The sequence below is a fragment of the Equus caballus genome, chromosome 18 (assembly GCF_041296265.1).
Source record: "Equus caballus isolate H_3958 breed thoroughbred chromosome 18, TB-T2T, whole genome shotgun sequence".
In the NCBI taxonomy this organism is placed as follows: domain Eukaryota; kingdom Metazoa; phylum Chordata; class Mammalia; order Perissodactyla; family Equidae; genus Equus; species Equus caballus.
The window spans coordinates 9,582,378-9,594,530 of record NC_091701.1 but is presented as its reverse complement, the minus strand read 5'-3'; the positions used below and the strand labels follow the sequence as shown (position 1 = coordinate 9,594,530).

The 12,153-nt window shown below is 46.5% G+C and overlaps 1 protein-coding gene across 3 annotated transcripts; it reads right to left on the bottom strand.

Moving 5' to 3' along the window:
• Nucleotides 1-1,031: 1,031 nt before the first annotated feature.
• NIFK (nucleolar protein interacting with the FHA domain of MKI67) lies at nt 1,032-11,783 on the bottom strand. Of its 3 annotated transcripts, none has more exons than XM_023622708.2 (7): nt 11,571-11,783; nt 10,504-10,641; nt 5,647-5,755; nt 3,685-3,896; nt 2,291-2,353; nt 2,095-2,151; nt 1,032-1,591 (listed from the first exon to the last, which is right to left on the bottom strand). In XM_023622708.2, the coding sequence occupies exons 1-7, from the start codon at nt 11,673-11,675 to the stop codon at nt 1,403-1,405; spliced, it is 873 nt and encodes a 290-aa protein (XP_023478476.1). In that variant the 5' UTR covers nt 11,676-11,783; the 3' UTR covers nt 1,032-1,402. The 3 variants fall into 3 exon arrangements, with proteins under 3 accessions (XP_023478476.1, XP_023478478.1, XP_023478477.1); XM_023622710.2 differs by having other exon boundaries at nt 2,095-2,174; nt 11,571-11,781; XM_023622709.2 differs by having other exon boundaries at nt 2,095-2,148; nt 11,571-11,745.
• Between the last annotated feature and the right edge of the window lie 370 nt (nt 11,784-12,153).

The window sequence follows — 12,153 nt, the reverse complement described above, 5'->3', positions numbered from 1 at the left end:
CGTTCTCCCTACAAAATCTGAAAATCAAACCCACACCTTGATGAATTTTCTTCTGAAGATCCTAATCTAGACCACAGGAAAATATTCTTTATGATTGTGTAACTTCAAGCTTTTGTCTTACAAAAACATCCATGGCCGTGATATGCTAAAGGTGGAATCTCCTCCTGCCAGTTCCAGGGTGTATTAGAAAATCCCCTCCACATCAGGCGATGACGAATGGCACCTTCCTAAGGGGGGTGGGGGGTGGGGGGGGTGCAGGCTGGGAACGAGGAAGTCAGCTCATCTTGCTACACAGGCGTGTATGTGTTTGAGTGCATGTGCCTGCTGGAGAGAGAACATGACAGGCTGCCTCGAGAGGCTTTTCCGACACTTTCCCAGAAGGGGAGCCAGAGGGGTGTCCAGACCCACAAAGTTCAGAGATGGTTCAAAAAGGGAGGCAGTTCATTCAACAAATACACACTGAACGAATTCTGTGCCAGGCACCAGAGGTAAAACCTGCTCCTGCGGACACTGAAAGCCTACTGTTCGCACTTTGTGTTGGAACACGGAGCTCACTATCTTGTCATAGTAAAGATTTAACAAACGTTAGATGACAAAATGTTTGGTGAAATGGGTGTTTTTAATGAATCTGGACGAGCTCATATAAACACATTCCAGGGCATCAGAAACTTAAAAATAGCCGAGAAGGCGAAAATCTACTATCTTACTTCAAGACACCCAAGTCACACTTGCACGCAAATGAAATTAAGAAAAGGTGATCTGCTGGTCACTGTCTGAATCCTGAAATGTGACCCCACATCAGATGGTAGTGGTGGAAAATGGTAGCTGTTAATCCATGGCAGCCCACCAAACCCCATTTAACACTGGTAAAAATGACCACATCCGCGTAAACGAGTCTGCACTGATGCTTCCCTGCCTGCCCACTCTGCACATAACTTCACTCCCAGTGTCAAGCAGGTAACGTCGACGCCTAAAGTGCCCTCACGGGGGAAATGCGCTCGGCCCGACAGAGAACCATGTAGACGGGCATGCAAGATTTTACTCCTTTCCTTTATTTGACGGTGACAACAAAGGCTGCAGTTTAGCACTGAAACCTGCAGTTAATGGTGACCCTTCTATCCAGATAGAGTAACTAAAGACAGTTATAAAATCTGCAAAGAAAACTAGAGACCAGGAGAGAGAGGCCGCGTGGCCCCAGCTACGCAAGCTGGTGTGCACCCTGAGGTGCAGCAAGGATGCGCGAGCCACGAGGAATGCCCGCTTTCCTCACTGACGGGAACCCACAGTTCTTCCTCCGAAAATCTTGTCAACACATTCTGCTGTGTCTAGTTAAACACGAGGAATCAGCCCTCACAATAAAACCACGTTTTCAGAAGAAATATCATACTTCATACATTCAGAATCACTGATTGCTCTTTCTTCGTCTTTTTCTCCATGAACGTGCAGCTTTTCGAGTTTCTTGTATTTCTTCTTTCACACCAGATATGGGCTGTTTGAAAACTATTTCATTATCTTTATCATCATCTTTCATTGTAGCCACTTCAGATTTTCGTTTTTCCAAAAATGTTGGTGTACAAACTGGAGTGGGGCCCTGGATTCAACAAATAAAAGATTACAACACACAAATGGAGGAACATATTCAGAATGAGTGACTTACCCCCCAAGCACCTCCCCTCTATTTTCTTTTTCACAAGTTATGACGTGTGACTTTAGGCCTTTTTCCATCTTTTGGGAATACAACTGCACCTAATAAACGACTTAAGGGGTATCTCGAACTTGGTATGGAAATTCGCAATTGGAATACAATACGCTCCATGAGAGGGTATTAGTTAGAAAACCCTAAATCTTACATTTATGAGAACAGTGGCCTCATTCTCCCTACTGACTCAGGCACTTTGCGGAGAAGGTGAAAACTGCAGCCAGCTCACAGTGGTGACCTCTGCTGAGCTCTGTGTATCGGCTTAGTCACCAGCGAGCACTTAGCCAAGAGTCAGAAGGTTAAATTCGAAATTTTAACAACATGACAGAGCAGAAACTGCTTTTCCTCTTTCAAATTACAATACCCACCTCCCAGAATACTGAAGAAAATTTTACCTGGCTATCCGCAGTCTTCTCAGGAGTGTCGGGAGTGATCGAAACCTCTTTTTTCTTCTTAGATAAAAATAATAAAATTTCTTCAATTAATTTTAAAAGACTTCATCAATTTGCATATTTGTCATAGTTGTCTTGAACATATTTTCTCATTTATCTTTCTCTAACATCTGGCATGTAATATAAGTAAAAATTTTACCTGTCTCTTGGTCGATTTCTGAAGATCAGTGTTCAAAGCATTTTCTTCCTTTGTGTGTAAAACCTTAAGTAAACATAAAAAAGTTATAAACTGGCAGTCTCACATATTTACATTTTTTAACTTACCATTAGATCCTTAATTTAATTTAAAAAGCAAAATCCACAAACACAGTGAATGATCTTCAGTGCGACACTGGAAGAGGGGCCTGAGGAACGGGCAGAAGCTGCAGAGACTGAAGTGGAGCCAAGCCCGGAGCTGGCTGCGCAGAGCCCCGAGGCGGGAGGGTGAAATTCGGAAGACTCTGCAAAGGCAGGCCCCGCAGGAGGCCCGCCCTGGCTGAGTCCGGGACTGTGGAGGAAGCAGTCCCGCTCCCAGAGTCCCAGACGGGCCACAGGAAAGGCAGTGCTTCCAGGCCGGTTTCCAAGCTTCACTGTCCCAGCTCCTGAACGGCCCACAAGGTCCAGGGCCCCAGGACTAGGACAGAATGCTCTTCTAACACACACTGTCAAAGACTGTATTTGGGATCTGGGCAAAGAATTAACAACCAGGAACTGGGCCAAAGGAGGGTAACTCAGTCTTCTAGTTTCTGGATAAGCTGACAAGGCCTAATAAACCTGGGAATGGATGCCATCTCTTACCAACTCATCAGCTTTTTGGAGATAATCTGATAGGGTCTATGGAAGACCCAAAACAATCTCAGGATTTAACCAAGAAAAGAAACAGGATCTGCACCTAGCCCAGCCACGCCCTAAGGACCTGCATTCCCGTTTTGTGGGTGGGGACATGTAGCTCTCCTTCCGTGAAGGAGGGAGAAGAGATTCGGCACGGTCTCCTTCTTCAACAAGCAAGGGAATACGGACTGAGGAAAATTTGTGTTAACTCATCTTCATGTAAGCAGGCTTGCTATACTTCAACCCCTGCCATTTCATCACAGAATCGATGCTTACTGGCTAATTCTGATATACACTTATGAATATTTCCAATTTAAAAGAACAAGAAACAAAATTTTAACTAGAATGAGGTAAAAAGGATGATCGACAGTCTTGATATTTACTCATAGCATATAATAAACCAATCATCAGTTAGTTCTGCTAGTGACACCTTCAATAGTAATTAGTTAAACAGAGATTTAATTTCAGCAGTTTAAGAACATCACAAAAGTTTTGCAAATCAGCTAATCCCCTTCAGGAATTCCCTCCTCTGTATAATGGAGACGATAGAATCTGTTCTGACAAACTTAGGAAGAACCTACAATGTTTCAACAATTCAGTTCAAACCTAGTATAGGATAGCCCTGGGCTAATACTTTATATAAAAAATCACAAACATGTTACAACTAGTGAGGCACAAAGCCCAGCCCCCCAAAACACAAACATTTCAAGGAGGAATATTTACCAATGAAGGGAAATTATAATCAATTCCTTTTTTAGCTAATCTCTTCCTGAGTAATTTTTCCTTCTTTTTAAACCGCTCTTCCATCCGTAGCTTCTGAAGAAGTGTCCGATCCTTGTTATATCGTTTCACTGCTGGATACGACGGATTCCTAAAGGGCATGTGCCACTCTCGAAAAAGTTCTTCATGCACTTTTTCAGGTGGTATAACGTGACCTATATTAAGAAAAAAGTTTTCAAACAAGTGGGAGGGAGAGGATTTTAATGTTAACTTTAGAATTTCCCCAGCGCCATCCCCCTCACAAGGAAGCTAACGCATCTCCCATTTACATGGAGAAGCCTAAAAGAACAGGGCAGGTGCCCAAAGGGCAGTCAGACAGTCCGCAACTGTTGCCTCAACAGCCGCTGCGCGCAGGAACTGGTCCAGGTGCGGGGATACTGCGAGACTGAGGAGTACAAAGGAGGGTCCTGGGGCCATCAAGTCTCGGCTTTCTGAAGCTAACAGGGTCCCACTCAGACGTGGGACCCCTGGAGCAGAGGCGGTCAGTTCCCAGCTCATATCCTCTGGGCCCCTCTCGAGGTCGCAGGCAGCACAGCCCTTATCTGCATCTCTGCATAAGGGCCCTTTTCTTGCTGTGGAAGCACACTGGGCCCACATGCAAAGCCCAGCCCAAACCCCTGGAAGCAACCCTCAACCAGAGATGGACAGGGAGCTGGTAGATAAGACCCTGGTTCCCTTGCCTGTCAGGCGGAATAAGTCTGACTCCCAGTGTTAGTCAGCAGGACGGTGCCCAGGCGCCCAGGCAGTAACTCTCCTGCTGAGACACCTTTAGTGACTTCCTTCCCCACTCTGCCGCACTCCTCTATTCCCTAGTAAGTATTTTCCTGAGGTCACCTCCAAAATAAACAACTTCCATTCAAAAGAAAAAGACCATGCGGCCCATCTCACTCATATCAGAGTTCAGAACCTCTTGTGCTCTCTTTCAAAAGTCAAATACGGCACAGTGATGATCTTAGACACACAGTCCCCTGACACCTTCTAGGTCACCTACTCGGCCCGTTTTCTCCTGGCAAGAGCCATGTTTTTATTGTGTGAATGGTTCACGACCTCAGCGAGGCTCCTGGGGCTCTCTCTCACAGCAAGAGGAAGAGAAGAGAGAGGCTACGCCGACAGGTTCATCAGCTGCTTGAGCAGATGCATGTGACCTGGCACCGGGCAGGGCCACACTGCACCACGAACACAGGGAGGCCGGGAACTGAGCTCCCTCCAGAGGGCAGGAGCTCCAGACAGGGATGTTCCAGGAACGCCAAGCTGGCGGCTCTACTTTCGGCAGGTGAACTTCTCCTCTACTCTTTAGGGCCTTGCTTGTGGAAATGTCACCGAGCTTTGAAATGCGATCCTTCACCTTTAGCGTTATCCTACCTAGGACCAACCAATGGTTTCCCACTGCCCTCGGGACACATTCTAAACTCCCACACTTATAACCCTCAATGACCTGACCTCCTCTCATGTCTTCTATTCCACTCTCGCATCTCTTACTGTTCTCACATTCCTGCAGAGGCAAGTACCTTCAGTCACCTCGGGTTTTGCATCTGCTGTCCCCTCAGCCAGGAACCGTCTCAACCTTCACTCCTAGGCCGTCCCCTTGGCTCACTCCCGTTTAACCTTCAGGTTTCAACCTAAGTGATACGTGCTCAGGGAAGCCTTCCACATCCCACTGGGGGTGGGTCAGCTGCTCTCCCCACGTACTCCTCAAGCAACTTGTCCCAACTCCATCTCAGCACAGAAACAGCTCTCACTCTCGAAGATTTTAAAATTCCAATGAGAATCTGTCTGGAAAATGCACTTATATCCTTGCAGCATTCCTTAAGAGAATCACCCAGGGATGAAATGCAGCGTGCACGTGTAGCTAAGCCATGGGCTAGTCACATCCCCGCAACCTACAGGCAAGAGGAGAGCACTCACACTTCAAGAGCCTTTCACCAAAAAGGTAGTTGTTCATTGTTTCAGCAGCGATTTTGGCAACATCTTCAGATTCAAACTCCAGGAAGGCATAGCCTTTGCTATTCCCAGTCTGCAATGGAAAATGCACCACAAAAAGTAGAGCAGTTATATTCTAAGGCGTCATTAAACTCCTAAAATGCATTAACTTAACATACGGCAGCCTCATTGTCGAAACATCACGGCACCCTTAATTCCAACGGCAACTCACATAGCGTGGGGACTCTTACGGGAAACGAAAAGATGTAAAATAACCTGAACAGGCCAGATCTGGAGGTAGTCCTGGGATTCTGACTACCTGTGATAAACACATTACTGCATCTGGAATGTACGCAATAGCAACACCATCACACACAGGAAAGGTGGTAGGTCCTGACGGTCCTTTCCTCATTATTGACCTCATTGTAGGCATACTACTCACGTATTAACAATACCCAGAGGACAGTGCGATGCTTCAAAGAACGCAGGTAATACAATTCCCTCTTCATATTTAACACCTGAAAAGAAACCACCTCCTCACGTCTCCAAGCTCATCACTAAAATCCTGCATTCACGCTCGGGTTCACCAGGACAGGCTGTCCTCACAGCGGGTAGGGGTGGGGGGCGGCGGCGAAGGAAGAGGCCTCGTCCTCTGGAATGCGCATCTTGCGCTCCCGGCCTCTGGGCCCCAACAGAAAGCAGATTTCTCCCCTGTCTTAGTAACAAGAGTTTGGGTTCTGGAGCCTGAACATCCAGGTTCCACCCTGGCTCTGACACTTACTTGGATAAGTAACGTTTACGCTTCAGTTTTTCACTCTATAAACTAGGGACGAAACAACCACTCTCACAGGGTTGCTATGAAATAACCCACAGCACTCCGAAGGGCATCTGTCAGGTACTCGGGAAACGTCAGTGCCGGGTGGCAGGATATGCCCTCCTTATCTGCCACCTGATGATGGATTATTCTGAGCTTTTGAGAAGCAGATACAAGAAAAGCTCTCTGCTCTTACCCTATTTGCCCAAAAGCAGGACGTCAACCTACAAAAACGCCTTCCCTCCTCTCCACCAGAAAGACAGATGTCAGAGGGACCTACGTAACAAACTCAACTCACTAGACTCTACCTACCATTGGTTTCCGTATGTTTGCCTCCCACAATTTGCAGCCCTACAAACTCAAAGCCCTTTGCCTGCGTCTTGTCACTTCTCCAAAAACGCATGTCCCTCTGCTAAGAGGCTACACAGGCCAGGCTCTCACCAACCCTTTGGGCAATGCATCCCCGAGCACTCCCACGTGGAAGCGTACTTCTGTTTATGTTACTCTTGCTAATCTGTCTGCAGTCAGTCCAGCTTACACGATCCCAGCCAGAGAACTGAGGAGGGCAATAGAAAAAGGAATTCTTCCTCTTCTACAGGTCCAATTATGAGTGACAACAACTAGAAATATTTTACAATCTTGCATTAAACAATCTATTTTTGGATATGGATGAAGATTGGTGATGTGATGCTGGAAATTAAGACACCACTGAAAGGTGCACAGCTTAAGAGAGCGGGAGTCAGGAGGCTCACTTCTGTGCCACCAACTAGCAACCTGGACACGTCCACAACTCTGAGTCTCAGAGTAGTTATCCGCTATAGGAGGATTCTGGTAAAAATTTAAACGTTTGAAAATACTTTTACAATCCAAGCTCTTGACAGGGAGGGGAAAGATGGTGGAGTGGAAGAGAGAGCCACTGTGAAATCCAACTTAATGTATCACACTGTAAACCTTCTAAAAAGTAACTTAAAAATACACATCACGTGCCCCAAAACAATAACAAAAAAATCTTTAGTAATTGCAGAAAGATGTTGGAAATACCAACCAAACAGTAAAAACTGGGCTGAGTAGCAAGGTGGTAGCTTTACTATGTAACGATGCTGGAAATGGTGAATCTTAGCACACCTCCTCATGGAGCAGGCCTTCCACAAGACAACTGGCCCAAACTCTTCAAAAAAGCCAATATCAAGGGAAAAAACCCAAGCAGACAAGGACACTGTTCTTAGATAGACTGAAGAGCTACAACAAGAAATAGTTATGGACGAACTCTGATCGGATTCCAGACGGGTAGGGAAAACAATAGCTAGACATTTCTGAAACTATCAGGGATGTGTAAAGATGGACAGTACTCTATATACATACATAATATAGATCATTATATTGTGGTTATGTAGGAGGACGTCCTTATTCTTAGCAGATTTATGATGAAGTATTTAGAAAGTAGTATGACTGCCACTTTCTTCAAAAGGTTCAGAGTGGGCACATTTTACAGATACAGAGAGAGATGAAGCTAAGTGTCAGGACACTGATGCGGGTGCATCCAGGTGAGGGGCAGGGGTGCTCACGACACTGTTCCTCCTACTTCTCTGTAGATTTGAACAGTGTCAAAATACAAAGCTGGGGGGGAACAATGACTACACTGCAATATGGGAAAACATTTACAAAATAATGTCCCACAAAAAGGAAAAAAAGAGTTTTTGAAAAAGACAATACTAAAAAAGGGCAAAAGATATGAACAGGCAATTCACAGAAGAGGGAAATCCCAAGGCCGGTCAACACCTAATGTTGCTCAACCTCCCAAAGAGGCAGATGCAAAACCACGACCATCTGCAACCCAGTGATGCTGAGGATATGCTGCAAAACAGCAGTTTTCAAACTCAGAGTTTGACCTTTTAGAGGAAACAAAATCACTTTAGTAGGTCAGAAAGGTATTTTTAAAAGACCACATAGAAAGATTAAGTATTATCTCAAATGACTTTTATTTCAGTTACGTTTACATTCTATATGTGTGTGCTGGCTTGTGCTGTAAAACTTCTTGTGGGTCAAAAGTCTGAAAAATATTATTCTAGAGAAACTTGCCTACACCTGCACAAAGAATGTTCCTGGCAACTTCACCTATGAGACTGAAAAATTATAAAAAATCTCTCATGTTCAATAGAAAGGTGGATAAATAAACTTTAGTATATTCAAGCAAAGGAAACAGCAGTGGCAATCAATGTACCAGAGTTACATCAATAAAGCTCAAAACAGATTGTTGAATGAAAAATTAAGCCGCAGAATGATAAATATATAAGTTTAAAACAATATTGTACAATGTATGTACACATATTTTTTTTGGTGAGGAAGATTGGCCCTGTGCTAACATCTATGCCAATCTTCCTCTATTTTGTATGTGGGATGCTGCCACAGCATGGCTTGATGAGTAGTGTGTGGGTCTGTGCCTGGAATCTGAACCCGTGAACCCTGCGCTGCCTAAGTGGAGTGGGCGAACTTAACCACTATACCACTGGGCGGGCCCCTGTACAATGTATACTGATACATGAACACACAGTAAACATTTAAAAACACACATAGCAATGAAAAACATTGAACTCATGAACTGTAATTCCCTGGGCACGGGGAGAAGGTGCAGAGGATTGGGGAAGCGTACAAAAGGGACCTCAAGTCTACCTATAATCAATTTCTTAAAGAACAAAGATCTGGAACAAATACAAGATCAAGCTGACATCTGATAAAGGCAAATGGCAGATACCTGAACAGTCACTAAATCACTCTCTAGTAGACTTTAGGAGGTTTGAAATATCTCACCCATCTAATAAGAAACCATTACAAATACGAAAACGGAAAAAAAAATGGACGGAATACAAAGAAAATATGTTACTTTGGTTAGGTTGGAAAAAATGCCAGGTCACTTTAAATTTAAAATTCCCTTTAATGTTGACATGTTGCTTTGACAAAATTTAATACCTGAGGTTTTATGACAGGCAGATGATAGATGCATACCTTATCCCCTCAGATGCCAAATCAAATATAAAATTTAACTTTGATCTTTTATAACTCAAGTGGAAAAATGCGGAAAAACTGCATCGAAAATCCTGAGATTCCAACAAGGAGAGGACTACAGTTACAACCAATAGAAGTGTATGTGTGCAGGAACAAAGTGGGCCACTCGTCTCTCACTCAAACAAACCACATAGATCTTTGTTTACCAGGAGGCGGGGTAACAGAACAATCACATTCATACAGCTTACTGTGTGCATTAGGTTTGTTTTGAGAACCTTACATTCATCACCTCGTGTTTAATCTGTCATAAGACACTCCTAGGAGGTCGGTGCTATGGTACTCATATCTTACAAACCAGAAAACTGAAGCATGCAGAGGTGAAATAACTGTGCAAGGTCATACAACTAGTAACCTGTGGAGCCAGACCCCAAGCCTAGGTAGCCTGGCTCCAGGGTCCTTATCCTTAACTCTCCACTTACAACCTTTGCTACCATAGGGGTGCCCACACCAGAGGCTAATACAAGAAGATGTATGAACCTGCTCCTCAAACTGAAGCTCACATACACCTAGCTCAATAGCCACAGGATAAATATGATTCATTTACTAGGACTGCCAATTTAACCTGAGGATTTGAGGCAATCACCTTTTCCCCTCCCCTCTCGAGGAAGACTTGCCCTGAGCTAACATTTGTGCCAGTGTTTCTCTATTTTGTATGCGGGATGCCGCCGCAGCACTGCTGATGAGTGGTGTAGGTCTGTGCAAGGATCCGAACCCACAAACCTGGGCTGCCCAATCGAAACATGCCAAACTTAACCACTATGCCACTTTTTACGTTTTTTTAATAGTAAAGCAAACACTTAGAGTAATACTGATTTTGCTTTTGTGGGTGTTTCAGGTTCTAAACCTCATCCACTTCCCCTTTCTAGAGTGAAGTGTGATAAGCAGTAGAATGTGGACATCCTCTCAACTATCAAAGATGCTACCCTTTTGAAGAAGAAAATCTAAATTCAACACCAAAATCTTACCTTTTTACTTCTGGACAGTCTAAATCTTGTAACAGTGCCAAACTGGGAGAAATATGCTTTGATCTGGGTTTCGTAAAGCGCTGGAGGTAGGTGGCCCACATAGATTACTCCAGGAGTGAGTTTTTTTTTCTCCTGTCGCTGAAGACAGAAAGACCAGATAAATATTTTTTTAATAAAAAAATCACATTGCAGCACAACTTGCCACCCCTCCGCTCTCAGTCCAAGACAAGAGATCAAGAACCTACCCTGTACTTCCACTTGGCAGAGCAGTAACTAAAGAGCTAGCTGTTTAATCTCTTCCCCTACGAGGACAATCGTCACAGCAGATTGTCTCCACAGCCTGCGTCCCAGCCCCCAGCCCGAGGTTGACGCTCAGTAACTGTACGCTGACTCAAGGGAGAAGCAAGTCAGCCCTTGAACGCACTATCTTAAATTGAACCTTCAGGCCGCAGAACGCCACACGACATACCCTCCAACTCTGTGTGCAGATGTCTTTTCGGTCGCACCCACCCAACCGAACAATTTCCGAGACTTCACAAGGCCGACTGACCTTTCCGCATCTCAGTCATCGTGCCCTTGCCTATTACAAGAACTTTTAAGTTTTCAAACGTGTATTTTCTGCTAAAAATCAAGGCAAATGTAACTTGATGTCAGAGGCCCTAATCGGCAAAGGGAACTTGACAAATACTGTCCTTTGAGAACTCCAAAACCACCAGGAAGGCCGAAAAACCCTCCGGATCGGGGTCGAGGCGGCCGCGCGAGAGCTCCAAGCCGGGGCTGCCCCGCGGCCCGAGAGGGCCCTTCCCAGCAGCCGGCTCCTTCTCCTCTCGTCCCCCACGCCTCCCCGAATCCACACGAGGATCCCAGGGCCTCGCCGCAAACCCCATCGCCATCCCCCGACCAGCGTCACCTCCCGTCTCGGGGCCCGGCCTACAAGCCCGAGAGGTCGGCGCCCACGGGGCGATCCTGGGGGCGGCGGGGTGCGGGAGGGCGCCGCGCGCCGGGCAGGGAGCGGCCCTGGGCCGCGCGTCCCCAAGGCCCTAGCCCGGCCCGCGGCGGCCGCTCACCTGGGCTGCGCGGCGGCGAACCTGCGCCACCTCCTTCTGGAACTTGGTGTCTTCCTCTGGGTTCAGGGACAGGAGGTTCTTGGCGGGGCCAGCAAACACCGCCATGCTGCAAGCTCACAGGCCGCCGAACTCCACGCGGCGCGCCGGAAGTGCCGGGCCCTCCGCTCTCCAAGCGGAAGTGAGGCGGCGCGGGGCGCAACGGGGCGCGGGGGCGGGGCGTGCGTCGGGGGCGGGGCCGGGGGCGTGTGCGGCGGGCGGGGTGGGATGCGGCGCGCGGGGCGGGGCCGGGGTGAGCTCGGGCGCCCTCTGCTGGCCGGGCGCCGCTTGGCCTCTCTCTGACGCCTGTCGCCTGCCTAAGATGGCAGAAAGTAACTTGTTCACGCCCACTTTGCGGCCAGCCAATTTCAAGGGGGGGAGTTTAAAAAGAAATCCCAATGATACTCGTGGTTTTGAAGTCTTGCTAACCATTCTTTCATTCTTTTTTATTTTTCTTCTTTCACTCACTTATTTTTGAGCCCTTACTTTGTGTCCCTCTGCTGCTGCCCTTTAGGGAACTTACAGATTCGGGGGGGAGAGGGGGAAG

Coding starts and splice junctions, on each gene's coding strand:
- NIFK (XM_023622708.2), bottom strand. CDS start 11,675: ATGGCGGTGTTTGCTGGCCCCGCCAAGAACCTCCTGTCCCTGAACCCA. Junction 2,354..3,684: donor ATTATAATTTCCCTTCATTG/GTAAATATTCCT, acceptor TGTTTACTTAAG/GTTTTACACACAAAGGAAGA. Junction 1,592..2,094: donor AGAAGACTGCGGATAGCCAG/GTAAAATTTTCT, acceptor TGTTGAATCCAG/GGCCCCACTCCAGTTTGTAC.